The 18,361-nt window shown below is 34.7% G+C and overlaps 1 protein-coding gene across 6 annotated transcripts in view; it reads left to right on the top strand.

The window, feature by feature from the left end:
- The window catches only part of LOC150102306 (uncharacterized), a 263,333-nt gene that overhangs the window by 58,456 nt on the left and 186,516 nt on the right, over positions 1 to 18,361 (top strand). For 4 of the 6 annotated variants that reach the window (XM_090399073.1, XM_090399072.1, XM_090399068.1 and 1 more), the window contains exon 3: positions 16,420 to 16,480. In XM_090399073.1, coding sequence (XP_090255199.1) covers positions 16,420 to 16,480 — 61 coding nt within the window. Of the gene's footprint in view, positions 1 to 4,228; positions 4,302 to 16,419; positions 16,481 to 18,361 lie in introns of all 6 variants that reach the window. The other 2 variants (XM_090399069.1, XM_090399070.1) reach the window with 1 other exon arrangement.

Below are 18,361 nucleotides of genomic sequence, written 5' to 3'. Positions count from 1 at the left end.
ATAGCCATTTTTACTCAGGTAGGACAGATGGTATTTCCAAATTTTCATCTGGTGCTGGAGCTGTGATTACTTGTTTAGATGAGTAAAGGTTCTCATAAAACGATTTTACTATTTTTTCCATTTCACCACTTGGAGTTGCCCATAATAATAATAAAATAATAATAAGTTCCCTGATAACACCACCCGCTTACTAAGGCCCGTGAAGATAACTGGAATTACTAAGATTGAGACGTTAGCAATTTTGAAAGTGAATGCAGGACTCTCCATACCCTGCTTTCTGGTGGACTTCTCATACGATCTCCTTGTTCTCCCGGAGGTCGCTGACACAAGTGACCAAATCATTTTGGGTCTTGATTTCCTGGAGAAACACCAATTCATGTGCGATTTTACCACCAGAACTATACCACTGTGTGGAAAGAAGTATCAACCAGAATTTAAGACAAGGAATGAAAGGAGAGCACATGAAGCACTAGAAATAGAAGTAATAAATTCAGAAGAGGAACTGAGTGTTAGAAAAGGGAAGTTATTACTCGAAGCCATTAGCTCATCGAGGTCTGAACAAGATAAGATAGAGATCAGAGAGTTTATTCATTTGATGTTCCAGCATTATCCCTGTGTTTTTACCGAGGATATTAGTTCATTTTCCTGCACTAACAAGGTAGAACATGCTAACCAGATTACAACAGTCACCTGTGTATGTTAAACAATATCAGACCCCCCATTAATACCTGGATAAACCTCAGACACTGCTGCAAGACTATGAAAAGGCTGGCATCATTGAAAAATCAAATTCCCGATGGAACAGCCCCTTCATATTGGTGGAGAAACCTAATGGAAGTCTGAGATTTGTACTGGATTTATGTGAGGTTAACAAGGTCACCAAGCCTATTGATTTCCCTCTATGCAACATCAAAGAATTGTTAATAGGTCTAGAGGGAGCCCGATACTTCTAAAAATTAGACCTGAACTCTGGCTATTTTCAGGTTCCCCTTAGGCAAGAAGACAGGAAATACTTTGCCTTCACCACATGATGGCAAAAGTATCAACTCTGTCGACTTCCTCAGTGAGCCAGAAACTCAGCCATGACTTTTCAGTGTCTAATGAACTCTATTCTCTTGGACAGTTAGAGAGGCAAGTCATGTGCTTCCAAGATGACTTGTTAATCTACTCTCCAGACTTAAAAACACACAAAGAGATCCTACTGGGTGTTCTAAACAGGATGAGCAAGGCACAATTCTCTTTGAAATGCTCAAAATGTCGGTTCTTCATGAAGGAAGTTGAGTATCTGGGGCATGTTGTAAGTGAGGCTGGGATAGTCTCCCACTCAAGAGAACGTCTCTGCCATATTAAAGGCGAGAATCCCGACATCTGTAAGGCAGGTTCGGAGGTACTTAGGAATGATAAATTTCTACAGAAAGTTCATTCCCGAGTGCTCAAAATTGTTGGAACCTATTGTGAAATTAACCAAAAAGGGAGTGAAGTTTTCTTGGGGGGGGGGGAGTAAGAACAAAGGTATGCCTATCAAACCTTGTACCTGGTGCTGATTAAATTGCCTGTCCTCACTTACCTTAAACTTGGAAAACCATTCTACCTTTCAGCGGATGCCTCAAATGATACCGTTGCATCCGTCATAGAACAAGGGGAAGGGGGAGAATTTAGACCTATTGCCTATCTCAGCAGGAAACTCTCATCCTCCGAAAAGAATTATTCAGTCATTGAGAAAGCTTCTGAGGTCTGAGGGCATGCACACTGGCAATTGTGCATGCCCTCAGAAAGTTTATGTTGTCGGGACAGAAAGCCATCCTAAGATCCGATCACAAACCTCTATCTTTCCTATCTTCCATGAAGGATAAGAATCAAAGGATTATTTGATGGGCTCTGGAGATGCAAGAGTTTCAGGTCGAAATAAATTACATCCCAGGAAAAAACAACATAGTTGTGGATTACCTATCCAGATCATTAGACACTGAGCCAGAGGAGAACGACTGTTCAGATAGTGGGATAATCAACTCAATACACAAGACTGAAGAGTGGAAGAAAACAAGAACAAACCCCCCCACATCTTCAAAATTGAGAAAAATCCATCATCATAGAGGCCCAAAAACAAGACCCAGTATGGAAGGGAGTATATCAAAAGGCTTTGAAAAGTGAGAAACTCACAGGAGAACATTCGTTTCTCCATACATTACACATAGACAGTGATGGCAAGGGCATATGCAAACAAACTAAGGAGATATAAGGATTTAAAACCAAGGAACCTAGTCCTCCTAGAATGACAACAACCTAGCAACAGGAAGGGAGGTAAACTAGGGAAGAGTGCTGCAGGACTGTATGAAATTGTCGAAAAAACATCCCCGGTGAACTTCAGAATAAGAGAAACAACGAGCCGAGGAAAAATGTTTACCATTCACTCAGATAGACTAAAGTTATTTAAGAGCAAACCAGACTGACTGGTTTGTCTTGGGGATTCGATAGAAAGGGTGTTGGGAAAAAAGGGGAAATCTCTCAGAGTAAATAACTACTGGAAAGGCACGGACGAGATTAAGCATATGCACCCGAGGCAGAGAAGGTCTAATACTCAAGAAAGGGAGGAACAACGTGTCTTGGGTGACCAATTCTCTAGTTATTAATATAGGACTTATGCTATCCCAGAACATAAGGATGACAGAGCTTTAAATAAAAAAAAAAAGGCGGGAGGAGAATGTCTAACTAGTGATGCGACAGGGAACTTTGTCCACACTAGATGTTATTGACCTTGAAAGGGAGATAAAAAGTCTGATTCCTCCACTGATGAGTCTTGTGTGAAAAATTTTTCAGAGGAAGGATAAGCCTTTGTTAAATTGTGAATGAAGGATTTTATGATTATTAATACTTCATTCATGATTTAACATGAATTGCATTTCCTGAGCTAAGTTTGCTCCAATTCAAATTTAATTTAAACACTTACTGTTATTTGTTCGTTGAAATAATAATTGTAGTAATATATTTTTTTGTTATTTATTCTGTGTAAATTCTTTATATAACTTGTAAATGTATCCTAAGTGAACTGTAATATTTTTCATTTTATTTGTTGTTACGGAAAGTGAAAGTATTTCTAACAGACTCTGCTAATGTGATTTGATTGGCTGCTATCAGAAAAGTAAGTTATTTTTAGATAGCGTATGCCTTGGTGTAGGGAACTGTACAACGATGACGTGGGAATTTGGTTGAGAACTGAACGAGTGGAAAATAAAAATGAGTTTGAGCGGGAAAAGGAAGGAAAATTATGAGATAGTGGAAGAATGAACCAGAAGGAAAATGAAGAGAGTGTTAGAAAGTCGTGAGATGTGATCTATCCTGGGATTGTACAACATAACAAGGATTCGGAAACTTGTTCCGATTTTAATGAATCTTACTTCAAACTAATAATTGTTTATAGTTTCTTGTCACCTTGTAGAAGAATTTACCTGAGTGAAGGGATGACAATAATGAGTGAGATTTATTGTAAGACAAGTTATTATGAGCAAGAAAATACATTTTCCAGTCTTAAGAAATAAGTAATTGAACTCGGGGTTATTATAAGTTTTGTGTTGCCTAAAGTGGAAGATTACCGAGTGCCTAGAAGTGTTATAGGAATTTTCCATAATGTGCAAGCTATGATGATCATACCGGTAAGAATATCTATATGTAACTAACGTGTGATAGTGTTGCTTGTGTCCTGAGAAGTTGGTCAAATTTCATGTTGCTGGAGCCAACTAGTCAAGCTTGAATGAGTGATATTATAAAACATTTCCTTGTGAAGCTAATGTGAGAAACCATATTGAAGAATTAGTTCGTGTTTGAATATGTTATCTCGCAATGTATATGTAAATTCAAGACTGAGCCTTTTAAGAACTATTTTAATCCTCTGATAAATATTGATAATCCCAGTTAAGTGTTTGATAAATTGAAAATTATGAATATTTCTCTGAGACTAAAAGGAATTAACTTTTTAATGTTTTGCTGAATATTGATGTTGCTTAAAGTGAAACTAAGTTGAAATCCTAATCGATGAGAATTGTGAAAGCCTTATACATAAGTTCTAGCAGTAAATGATATGCTCAGCTGAGTAGATCTAAATATTTTATTGAATGCATAAACTTTTCTAATTGTATTGATCTTGATAGAATTCTTGTTTCTTATGTAAGAATAATTTTGTGAGAGAATTAAATATCTTGTTAACTTGATTCTTGTGCTTGCCTAATTTCAGGTTCATTGCACTGCTCGTTAAAATATGAATCTTGCGGGAAACCCTAAGTATCAGAAGAAATTATCGGCCTCCAGTGAGTTCACGTTAATGTTGTGCTAATTGATACTTGAATTCGTAACAATAATTGTGTAATTTCAAACATAGAGTGGCGCAGTGAAATAAAAATTTTCTTTATGTTTGAATGTGGGATCAACCAACAGCTAGCAAATGTCAAGTTCGATGAACAAAAAAACCAACAAAATGGTGCAGTCGGCAGGATTCGAAGTGTTTAAATTATAATTTACTTAGGAGCAAACTTAGCTCAGGAAATGCAATTTATGTTAAATCATTAATGAAGTATTAATAATCATAAAATTCTTCATTCACAATTTAACAAAGGCTTATTTTTCCTCCGAAAAATTTTTCTTTAAAGAAAAACTTTTACACAAGACTCATGAGTGGAAAAAATAGACTTCTTATCTCCTTTTCGAGGTCTTAAATAATATCTAATTTGAATAAAATCTAATTTATTACTACAGTCAGTATTTTTGTATCTCTCTACATTTTTACTTAGATTCATTCTGCTTTCATCACTGGGAATAGTTTGTCCCTTAGTTTTGTAGTATGGGGATGTCTCATCGGAGCAGAGTCCCTCATTTCTGTCTCCAGCATTGTGTGTTGATTGTCTCATGATGGTTTTTTATTCTAATGGTACTTCTTCTGAGATCTGTTATTTCCTGATAATTCCTTTTCCTTCCCCATACATTCTCCAAAGAATCTTCTAAGTAGGATAGTTTGTCAGACTTGTCCTTTCTCTCCCTCCTTCTTGCCTTATTAGATCTTGGATGTGAACTAATTGCTTTAGCAAAGTTGATTCCAATTATCAGTTGATCTGTTTTGCCAACTTATAATTCAGGTGTAGATATTTGCTCTTGTAATGTTAAGTCTGTGGTAGGTTTAGCTTGAGGTTGATTAGGTTTATCAGAATTTGAGTCATTCAAATCTTCAATTGACTCATTAGTAGTTGATTGTACTTTACTTGTAGGATGTATCATTCTGCTTTCATCACTGGGAATAGTTTGTCCCTTAGTTTTGTAGTACGGGGATGTCTCATCGGAGCAGAGTCCCTCATTTCTGTCTCCAGCATTGTGTGTTGATTGTCTCATGATGGTTTTTTATTCTAATGGTACTTCTTCTGAGATCTGTTATTTCCTGATAATTCCTTTTCCTTCCCCATACATTCTCCAAAGAATCTTCTAAGTAGGATAGTTTGTCAGACTTGTCCTTTCCCTCCCTCCTTCTTCTTGCCTTATTAGATCTTGGATGTAAACTAATTGCTTTAGCAAAGTTGATTCCAATTATCAGTTGATCTGTTTTGCCAACTTATAATTCAGGTGTAGATATTTGCTCTTGTAATGTTAAGTCTGTGGTAGGTTTAGCTTGAGGTTGATTAGGTTTATCAGAATTTGAGTCATTCAAATCTTCAATTGACTCATTAGTAGTTGATTGTACTTTACTTGTAGGATGTATCACATTCGTCTTACCATGTCATTCTGTTAGTTGCTTCCATCCAATATTTGTAGGTGTATTATTTCTCCAGATATTTCTTCTTCTGTTCATTATGGATATCTCATCCTTAGAAAAGTCACATGAGAAGCAATAATTTTTCATAAAGCTAGTTTCCAAAATGATAGACTTTGTGTTTCTTAGGAAGGACCTCCCACGATGAGTCTTTTGACTCCATGGAGGCCTGAATAATAATAATAATTTTGTTGGTTTAGTCTTTCATCCAACCTTATATTTGCTAGCTGTTGGTTGACCCCCACATTCAAACATAAAGAAAATTTTTATTATGCTGTGCCACTCTGTGTTTGAAATCGCACAATTATTGTGAAGGAGTCAAGCATCAAATAGCACAACAGCAATGTGAACTTACTACAGGCCGAAATTTTCTTACTTATACATAGGGTTCCCCACAAGATTTGTATTTTAATGAGCGGTGCACTGAAACTGAAATTAGGCAAGCATAAGAATCAAGTTAAACAAGATATTTAGTTAGCACACAAAATTATTCTTACATAAGAAACAAGAACTCTATTAAGATCAATACAATTAGAAAATAATTTATGCATTCTATCAAGTATTTAGATTCTACTCAGCTGAGTGCATCATTTATTGCTAGAACATATATATATATATATATAAGGCTTTCACAATTCTCATCCATTAGGATTTCAACTTAGTTTCACCTTAAACAACAACAATATTCAGCAAAACACTTAAAAAGTAATTCTTTTTAGTCTCATAGAATAATCACATACTTTAATTTTATCAAACACTTAGCTGGCATCGTATCAGAGGATTAAAATAGTTCTTAAAATGCTCAGTCTTGCATTTACATATACATTGTGAGATAACACATTCAAACACGAACTAATTCTTCAATGATGTTTCTCACATTAGTTTCACAAGGAAAATGTTTCATAATATCTCATTCAGGCTTGACTAGCTGGCTCCAGCAACATGAAATTTGACAAAGTTCTCCAGACACAAGCAACACTATCACACGTTAGTTATAGAATAGATATTCTTACCAGTATGATCATCATAGCTTGCACATTATGGAAAACTCTTACAACACTCCTAGGCACTCAATAATCTTCCACTATAGGCAGCACAAAACTTATAGTATCCCTGAGTTCAATAACTTATTTGTTAAAACTGGAAAATGTATTTTCTTGCTCGTAATAACTTATCTTACGATAACTCTCGATCATATTATTATCCTTTCACCCGGGTAAATTCCTTTACAAGGTGACAGGAAACTATAAATAAATACGAGTTTGAAGGAAGATTCATTAAAATCGGAACAAGTTTCCAAATCTTTGTTACGTCGTACGATCGCAGGTTAGATCACATCTCACGACCTTCCCACACTCTCTCTCCAATTTCCTTCTGGTTCCTTCTTCTTATATCTCATAAAACCTCTCTCTCTCTTTCCCGCCCAAACTTGTTTTTCTCTGCTCTTTCAGTTTACAATGAAATTCCCACGTGATCATTGTACAGTTCCCAACGCTAAGGCATGTGCTATCTCAAAATAACAGTTTTCTGACAGCAACCAATCAAATCACATTAGCAGAGTCCCTTAGAAATACTTTCACTTTCAGTAACAACTAATAAAATGCATATATTACAGTTCGCTTAGGATACATTTACAAGATAATATAAAGAATTTATATAAGATAAATAACTAAAAAAATTTATTTTATTATTATTTTATTATTAATTATTACAATTATTATTTTAATGAACAAATAACAGTAAGTGTTTAAATTACAATTTACTTAGGAGCAAATGTAGCTCAGGAAATGCAATTCATGTTAAATCATGAATGAAGTATTAATAATCATAAAATTCTTCATTCACAATTTAACACTATTATTATTATTATTCTGGCCTCCATGGAGTCAAAAGACTCATTGTGGGAGGTCCTTCCTAAGAAACACAGTCTATCAAGACTCATCGAGGGGAGGTCTCCCCCCCTAAGAAACACAAAGTCTATCATACCACTCCTTAAACTCATTGATCGTCCTCGCTCTCACCACTCCATCAGGCAATGCATTCCATGGTTCAACCACCCTCCATGCAAAGAAACCACTCCTCACCCTCTTGCTCACAGTTTCCTTTCGTAACTGTGACATTAAAGAACTTCCCAGTGTCAACCCTCTAAGCACCTCTCAACCTACTGAATGGAAGACATCAAACACCATAATTCTGCATAAAAAATTAATAAAGAAGACATCAGTAAATACAGACCCATCTGTCTATTAGCACCCACACATAAAATATTCGGCACAGTCATCCTAAACCGAATACAAACCTCCATCAATGAAAATAGGTGCAAAGAACAAGCTGGTTTCAAAAAAGGCTTTTCAACAATAAATCACATTCAAACTATAACTTAGCTAACAGAAAGATGCAGAGAATACCAGATTCCACTTTGTCTTCTTTTTATAGATTTTAAGAAGGCATTTGACACTGTTGAGCATAATGCAGTATTACAGCTTTAATAGAACAAGGCATAGAAAAAGCATACATCCAACTCATAAAAGATATCTACAAAGAAGGCACATCAAATATCACCCTTTTCAATCACCCGATTAAAATTGACTTAAGTAGAGGAATACGGTGATGTCTTATCACCTAATCTCTTCACGTCTACTCTGGACAGCATCATTCGAAGAATTGACATGAAAGATGGAATAAACATTGATGGTGAAATGTTAAATATCCTATTATTCGCTGATGATGTGGTATTAATATCTCACTCACCCAAACTCTTAGAGTCGATGCTGAATAACATAAGCCAAAACTGCCAAAAAATTGGATTGGAAATACACCCAGACAAAACAAGATGGATGAAAAACAAATACTGTAAAGATCATACAATCACTCTATAATCTCACACCATTGAAAAAGTTGAAGAATACATCTACCTCGGCCAGTCCATAAAAATGAATAATGATATAACAAATGAAATAGCAAGGAGAAAAAGAGCTGCTTGGATAGCCTTCAACAAAATAAAATCAACAATTACTAACCAAAACATAGATATAGAAATAAGAGCCCCATCTTTTTAATAGTCACATCTTACCAGCATTAACTTATGGCAGTGAAACATGGAACACAGCTTTAAAAGAAGAACAAAGCTTAATAACAATTCAACGTGCAATAGAAAGAAGAATGTGCAATATAAACAAAATAGATCACTTAAGACACACAAAAATCAGGAAGAAGTCTGAACTCACGGATATAATAAAAGCAATCTACAACAGCAAAAGAAGATGGGCAGGACATCTTGCCAGAATGAGAGACAACAGATGGACAGTCAGAGTTACAAACTGTATCCGAGAGATACCAAAAGGAAACCTGGAAGACCAGCCTTAAGGTGGGAAGACCCCAATGATTAAGAAAGTTGGAAGAAAATGGAGAAGAAAGGCCTAAGACAGGAATAGCTGTACTCTTTACGACCTGCAGTCATGGAGAAATCCTGACTGAAATCACAGGTCCATTAAGGTAATATATATAGATGCATGCTCCCAAAGTGAAATACATAATTAATTACTTCTCTTGTGAACTGTTCAAAAATAAACTGTAATCCCAGAAAAATCATATCATTAACAATCAACTAGACAGCATACCTTCTTTTACCAATGAACTGTAGATTCGAAACTCGCAATGGGTATGGATGTTTGTAATTGTTTTTAGATGAGCGATGAATTTCGTTGTCTGAAAATACTAGCATTGAGGAAAAGGTGAAGACTATTATTGCAGCAGCAGATGGCAATTTACCTTATGCTGATTTGCATCATTATGATAGCACTTACATAATTTTATTATTGTTTTCTTTAATAAAATTACTCAAAAGTGCACCTCTGGTCTTAAACTAGCTCTGTAAATGATAACACATACAACATGTTTTTCCTATGTAGGAAAAATGGAGTCATATTCAGAAAATACACGTGTTCAATAACTGAAACACCTTATTTTCTAATTAGTTCAGATAAAATGTATGTGTGTGTACAGGTATCCCTCGATTAACGTGGTTAATTAATCCCTCGATATTACTGCGTATATCAAAATCGCGGTAATCAAATCTAATAATAAATGGTAAAAATTACAATTCGTCCATGATCGATTACTGTATTAATAATTACTTGTACCTACATTATTTACTGTAATTTTTTTATCAAAAGAAGTTATTAAGAGTTGTTTTGAACAGCTTTAGTTTTTTTATTATTGGCATAAATTCTACGATAACAAGCAAAATAACTCTCCAGACCTCGGCAAGCAAGCAATAAAACATAAAGAAAAAACAATGCAAATATAATACATGATGGTACAAATTAAGTGGATATTGAATCCAACATTATTTCATGGCCGAATATAGAAACTACAAGAGTTTCGTGCCGAATATATAGAAGCTAAAAGTTTTAGTGGATGCAAGCATAAGCAACCTTATGGGCAACTCGTAGTAAGGGTCGAGTAAGCTCCAGATCACTTTCCTTAGTGTAACTTTCCATAATGTAAAGCACATCTTCTAGAGGACTTGTATGATAAATAAGCCTTTGGCTCTCTATTTCAGTAATACATGATGGTTTATTTATTTTCAGTTACAATCTAGAAATTATTGAACAAAGAATAAAAAAAAAAAAAACTAAACCATACTATACTGACATCGGAGGTTGTGGTATCTCTCAGATACAATTTACTGTCAAATATCACAAACCTTTACATAACATGTGTTAACCCAACTGACTGCAAAAAACAGTGCAGAATATCACTCGAACATACGAATGCACAGCTACTCATGACCTCCAAGCTATATATACACTGAATTGTGTAAGAATATTTATATTAAACATTTTTCATGTATCTGTCAGATCAGCTGCAAGCTCCGCAGGATTAAAGGCAAGTTAATCAAAACTCTTGCTGCGTATATCAAGGGATTGCCACAATTAATTTCAGCGCATTAAGCAAGAGATACCTGTATGTGTGTGTATATATATATATATATATTTTTTTTTTTATGAAGAATTGAATGACTAGAAAACCGAGATTTAAGTAAAAAGGTTTTAATATAAAAACATGACTAGTTTTGGCTTGTAACGGCCTTCATCAGGTAACATTATAAAAGAAAGAAAAAAGAAAAAACACTGAACTTAAATAAACTATGAACATCATAGAGAGTCTCTATACATAATTGACATTAAATCGTTGTGGTTGTATTTAAAGCTGTTCTTTCGTTAGTTGTATTGTTGGGAAAGTGCGTGCTAGTAGCATCTCGTGAACGGCAGTACATGATTACAGCTGAATGACAATCTGGGAGGTTGTAGCTCAAGTTATTATTTAGATGAACAGGATTGAAGATGATTTCTCTAGATTTCTCTCTAGTTCATCATTGCAACAGAAGATGTTAGATTTTTTCCAGCAGAATTTGTGACTTTGGTTTTCATCATTAGGATTAGCCGAGAAAAGGATATGACTTGATAATGCACTGTCTCGCTGTCTCGTGTAAGTAATATCCCTATTAGTAATCACTAGTAGGGATATTAGCTCGCTGTCTTGTGTAAGTAATATCCCAACAATACAACTAATGAAAGAACAGCTTTAAGTACAACCATTGTGATTTGATGTCAATTATGTATAGAGACTCTCTATGATGTTCATAGTTTATTTAAACTTCAGTGTTTTAGTGTTTTTTCTTTTTTCTTTCTTTTATAATGTCACCCAATGAAGGCTGTTACAAGCTGAAACTAGTCATGTTTTTATATTAAAACCTTTTTACTTAAATCTCGGTTCTAGTTATTCAATTCTTTATAAAAATATGTATGTTAACCGAGTTATGCAGAAAATAGTGAACAGTTCGCAGAATAAATATTCTTAAATATGGTGCCCTTTCTTCCTAAACCACCCTATTAAAGTTTTGTAAATATTAATATTTCATCAACAGAACTTGCAATATCTAAATAAGAATGAATATTTATAACTTTTTAAGTCAAAACAGAAATTAGGAAACTCAACTAATTTACAATGTATAAGAATAAACCTACACTGTATAAGAATAAAAATACAGGGGGTCCTCAAGTTACGTCGGAGATTCCTTCCTACGGACCGACATAAGACGATTTTCGATGCAAGTCGGAATTACCATAGCCTAAGTTACTTACCTAACCTAAAACATCCTAAAGTCATACGTATATATCAAGAAACAGAACTAGGCCATAGGAAAATGAATGGGAGAACATAATTACTGTATAGTACAGAAAAATGACAAAAATGAAACTGTAATAAAACCCAACAAAGGCTTCAGTTTTAAGGCGCCAGCAGCATTAACCCCACGAAGCAAAATCAGTCTCTCCTTACCAGCTTTATGACCTGGTGCTGTCTTCATCTCGTTGGCAATATAGGTACGATTAGGCATACGTTTCCAAAATAGGCATGTCTCATCCACATTAAACACTTGTTGAGCACTGTAGCCCCCCCCCTCCCTTATTATCTCAGCCAACCCCTCAGGAAACTCACCAGTTGCTTTATCATCACCACTAGCAGCTTCACCTTGCACCTTAAGGTTATGTCAATTTCCCCGAACCTTAAGCTGCATAAACTAACCTTTATTAGCATTAAACTCTTCACCTGCACTCGTTTCCTCCTTTCACTTTTCAATGCCTCAAGCAATCTTTTCACCTTTTCTTAAATTAACATAAGGCTAAATGGGATACGGCGTTGATGCTGGTCTTCCAGCCAAAGAACAAGAAGCCTTTCCATCTCAATCATGAGCCTACTACGTTTTTTTGTAATCACAGTCGATTTCATGGGCGCCAATCCTTTCACGTGTTTAAGGATGCGAACTTTATCCTTGATAATAGTCCCGACTGTGGTACAACTTAAGTTCAACATGCGGCCGATGTTCATTGGCGTTTTTTTTTCTTTTTTTGCCCTTTTAATAATGTCTAATTTCACTTCTAATGTGATGGTTTTCCTTTTCTTCGACACACTGTCATCAGAAGAGTCTGCCTTGCATTTGGGAGCCATATTGAAGGGTAAAAAGTCGCAAAAAAACACAAACACAAAAGTGAGAGAGCGGATGTAAACAAAGCACGCGGTACCCAAAGAGTGTATGCTGGGACCCAAGCGACACCACCTCTCCCAAACAAACGCCACGTAATGGCGTATTCTTCCGCCGCGCTCACAAACAAGTTCGCCTGCGACGTTTGAATTTTACGTCGCGCTGATTCAAGTCGAAATTTATATTTTGAATTATTTATGGGATTACCGCCGTAAAAAGTCGAAACGACGCAGGTCGAGGACCCCCTGTATTATGAAAATCTAATTAAAATCTAAATAAATAATACATAAATACATAAAAAAAACTATATTTTGTGAAATTTCTCTTGCACTGCATTTACTTTTCACATAATGATATCAGTGCAATATCATTTCATTTTTCTAGCGAATAACGTTTTTTAGCAAATTCAGATAATTTTTACCATGATGAATAGTTCGGGCAACGAATTGTCCATGAACCCTGTTTTTCAACGTCATTATTACTCACTTTATCGCCAATTGAACTCTTTTTCTTGTTGTCACTTTTTCATACTCTCTGAACATTTACACAATTTTCAACTGCAATCTTCAACATCATAACTGTAAGTTACAATGCTGTATATTTAAACTCATATTTAAATATAAGTTTAAATATGAGTTTTAATCATATTTAAACTCATATTTAAGCAAGCCTCCTGGTCATCAGAATATCGCATTTCCTACGTACCCACACTCGTTCTTTTCTCTTATTCAACCTCTCTACATAAATATCTGCAACATCTTCCCACACATACATACTACATTCATAGCACCATACCATTTTTGAGAAATCCACACACATTTGTCTGTTTTAATTCCATATCAACCTATGCCATGATTTACCTTTCACCGCCATCTTGTATTAGTGTGCTAAAAAAAATAATGAATTTATGACAATATTGCCTAAGAAATTTATCCAAATGCTATGACACACTCAAATATCTCACAGTAACACTTAATCTGCAGTTTAGTCAATATCGTCACACAATATTGTCTGAATATCAATATACATCATATATCATATATACATCATATATTGATCGTAACTGTTTTACAAGAAAATTTAAAAAAGCCGCGCAAATGCTTAGGATCCCTACACAATACAATAAAAAATCAAGAAATAATGCTAGATATAATATCCACTTGATTTATAAAATCAAGACTTAATTTTGCATCAAGTATGGTCTGTTTTCATCAAAAATTTAATTGCCACGGACCTAGGATATAACTTGCATGATACCCCAGAATGTGATAGCAACAACTAACAATGTTCCAACACTCACACAGTAACGAATCTACCATTTGTATTCTGGTTTATCATTTATATGTTAGTTTTGAAGTTATTAAAAACATCTAATGTGTGTAATTAATTATTTTTAATCGGCTTTTGTTGTGTAAAACTTTTATATACCAGTAACCCTGATGATTTAAGTCTTATGACTTACAAGAGTTGTTGGGTTTTAATTGTTTATTTTTTATTAAACTCTTTAATCACATAATAATGTGGCCTCAATACCGAAAACTTCCCTTACAATATTGGCACACATTTAAATATAAAATTTACTTATCTTGCTGCAGTCCACGTGATGACCGATGTTTAATTCACACCATTTACTTTTTATTCCTAAGCTTTCATTTTCCATTTTGTCAGGAGTTGTTTCAATTTTCCCATTCTTCTTCTATGTCCTTGTGTGGTTTTCTGTTTTTTCATCAGTCCATTTTTTATATTGTTGCCTAGTATGGCAATCTTGCAGTGAAGGAATTTTGTAATGTGGTTGATAGGCATTTTCCACTTTATATATTTGTAGCCTTTTGATTTAAAATTAAATTTTTGTCAATACCATATAATGATCAGATTTTAATTCAACACCTCGATGTGCTCTTACATCTAGGATTAACTCAGCTAACTTAAAATTTGCAACAATGTAATCTGTTAAGATATTTAAATATTGTAACAGATTATGTTTATTCTGTTTCTTCTGCATTGATTCATTAGGATTTTTAATATCGTAACAGATTATATTTATTCTGTTTGTTCTGCATTGATTTGTTAAGATATTTAAATATCTTACAATAATTATTGTGATGTTGCCTTTTAATGTTTTGAGTCTAATGTCTATTGATCTTTCATTCCACTAATTATAGTATACAATATTTTCTTCATATTTCTTCATGTATCAAAATAATTTTACCTCCATTTGTTACTTCGTTTTTCACTCCACTATAGATTGGTATGTAGTTATTTCATTGATACCAACAGTCTTTGGACATACTGAGTCAATCTAAGCCAAAAATGCATTGCCTTTATTCTTAATGTCTCTGGCATTTGTATATAGAAAAACAAGTGCATTGTCAGTATTCCCATAACTGTTATTGCTCTCCAGACTCCACTTGGCTCTACAACATAGAAGCTCTCTCATCTTCCAAGTTACATCCCCATATAAGGCCATCTCTGTTCTATTCCACCCTAGTAACTCTAATTTTTCTAGCCTAACACATTGCCTAGAAAATAACTCTCTAAATGCCTGCATCCTTCTATTGTCTTGCATGCATTTTTTTTCTCTCATCATATTCATTTCAGTCATTCCACATCCCTCTTCTTACACATTCTTGCTATCATCTTATTCATTATCCCTGCTTTTTTTCTTCACTCTGCATCATCATGCCAAGGCAATATACTCGCTGTCTCTTCTCACACTTTTCTTCTTCACAGTCCCTTGCATCAATCTCACCACACAATTCACGCTACCTCTCAGGTCATTCATACCAATCATCACCATCATCTTATCAGCATTTTCACTTTGCTTCTTTGCCATCACCATGCTTTCTGTTGTTCCTCCAGGCAAGCTTCTCTAACACTCCACTCTGCACACCCCAAATAGTTTAATTGGCATACATCACAATCTTTATGACTCCATTCATTCCTCTCTCACTGGCATTTTTAACTTTCTGGTCTTCCTTTCTCTCCCACTTTCACTCCTTTCATCTCTCTATCCCTGTTGAGAGAGAGTATCTCACATACTCTTGCCTTTCCATGTCACTCCCATCCTAATCACCTTTTCTCTCTTTGCTCTCTTGCTCTTGTTGTTACACTAGCTGACCTCTCAAGTACATTAATTGAATTCATATATTATTGTTGGTTTGGGTTTTAAAATATGTTTATTTTCTTTTATCAATGTATAATTTTTATTGATTGTTGTTTTAATTTAATGTTTAACTCCAACATAGGAAAATGATCAAATTTCAAAACCTCATTACTGAAATCAAGTACTCTTCTAATTATATATGTTATGAGCAAGGAAGTTTGATAATTAATAGCATAATTTATCATTCAGAAAGATTCCTTATTTTTCAGAATAATGAATTTTTTTTATGGGTGTAAAATAATGAAATGTTTGTATTCACAGTGAAGATAATTATTGCTCACTAAAGAAATATAGGAGATAGATCCTAGACAAAGAATATTTTAATTATTATACTAAATATAGACTTAAGAATATTTTAATTAAAGAGTGACTGCATTTTTAATGAATTTTTGCCTTTCACATTTTATATTTATATTTTAGCTAAATTTTTTACATTGACAAAACTAAATTCAAGAAAGGAAAATGATGTTTGGAATGCAAAGTAAGTAATGCATTTTTAATTTCCCTCTTTTCTGAAAATTTAATAAAATTTAGTCTAGTATACAGAAAACTCTTGTTTATCTGGCCTTTTATTATCCATAATTCTTATATAATATTTGCTATTTCAATCTAGATATATTTTGGTTAGGCAGGAGTTATTTTATATAATCTTTTCCATATGCTCATTATTTTTTAGTTCTGGAAGCATCTGGTAAGTACATGTATGGTGAGCTTTCTCTTTTCATTGCTGTCTAGGCCATGAAGAACTTTTATAAGGTGAGTTAGCCAGAGTCATGCAGTAGGAGAGTATTTCCTACCTGAAATTTGAGGTTTTCATCCTGCAAATTACCAAACTGGCTAGAAGAATACATAAAAATTATTTCCTTGACCTCCATTGAGTCACTGATCTGGGAGATCGGTGTTAGTCAAGTACTGTGTGTGTCATATCACTCCTTAAACTCATTCACTGTTTTCACTACCCTCTCAGACAATGCATTCCATGCAAGAATACATAAAAAGAATACATAATGCATAAAAATTATTTCCTGGACCTCCATGGAGTCACTGGATCTGGACTATCAGTGTTAGTCAAGCACAGTGTGTGTCATACCACTCCTTAAACTCATTCACTATTTTCACTTTCACTACCCTCTTAGGCAATGCATTCTATGCAAGAAACTTACTTTTACCGTTTTATTCACTACTTCCTTATGCAACTCCCAGGGATGGTCCCTTGTGACTTCATCTCATTCTAGTATTTTAAAAATTACCTGTGTTAATTCAGTAATAATCTATCTATCTGCTGACAGACAGACATTAGAGAGTAGTGTTTGGCAAACTAGAGTGATTAGTGAAATGACTCCTGGATCTATACTCCTTATATTGTATATTAATGAGGAATGATGTAAGGTGGGGGGATATTCAGTTGTTTGCTGATAATGCAAAACTGGGGAGAGCAGTAGTTGATAAGGGTGATGTACTGTGCAACCACAGATGCGAGACCTCTTGACACTTCTGCGCATGGCAGAAGAAGGCGAATCCATTCCGATAATGGAGTAATCAATGCGTTTCATGGGATGAGTATTTATTGTTATATGTCAGAAAATTAGCTTTTCTTTTATGAAAATTCTAGATTCTAAAGTGGTAACTATTTTGCTTGTACAACAGTTGGAAAATTTCACATATAAAGCACATGATTTCTTGTGTTGGTAATGATGCATCACCTTATTCCTTTCTCCCCTTCAACATGAATTGACTCTTCTTGGAAAATTGCCAGCCTAGGGTCTCATATCTGTGGTTGGACAGTAGATATCATGCGAGATGGTTTAAATAAATTAACAGTCTGGGCAAAGGACAATGGTTTCAATTTAATGTTGCAAAGTGTAAGTTAATACACTTTGGAATGAAAGTTATGTGCTTTGTACCGTGATTGTACTGAATTAAAGGAGATTAAAGGCTAAGGATTTTGGGTCTGATGTTTGACAGGGATTTGAAGTTTCAGAAGACATTGCAAAAGTTGGCAAAATAGCTCAAAACTTGGATGTTGAAGAAAACATTGACTGCATCTTGACCTGTGCACAGATTAGTTACCTGGGTTTATTGGAGATCAGAAGGTGATAGAGAGGGTTCAGAGATGAGCAACCAAACTGGTGGCAGTTATGTGGATTGCAGTGTTTGTCAGGCAAAGGAAAGGGGACATGATAGAAATTTATAAGTTACTAAAGAGATTCTATAAGATTGACACAAAATAAGTTTTTCTGTACATGACAAGTAGGGAGAGAACAAGGGATTACCCCTAGATGTTGTGTAAGAGTATAGTTAGTGCAGACTAGATTTTTTTTGCTTTGAGAATGGTGAATGAGGGAATGGACTGCTAGTGGTA

Source organism: Typopeltis vanoorti, chromosome 10 (assembly GCF_054136105.1).
Source record: "Typopeltis vanoorti isolate ZY-2024b chromosome 10, IOZ_Tvanoo_1.0, whole genome shotgun sequence".
Taxonomy (NCBI): Eukaryota; Metazoa; Arthropoda; class Arachnida; order Uropygi; family Thelyphonidae; genus Typopeltis; species Typopeltis vanoorti.
Note: the sequence above shows the minus strand (reverse complement) of the source record. Positions and strands in the feature narration are given on the sequence as shown.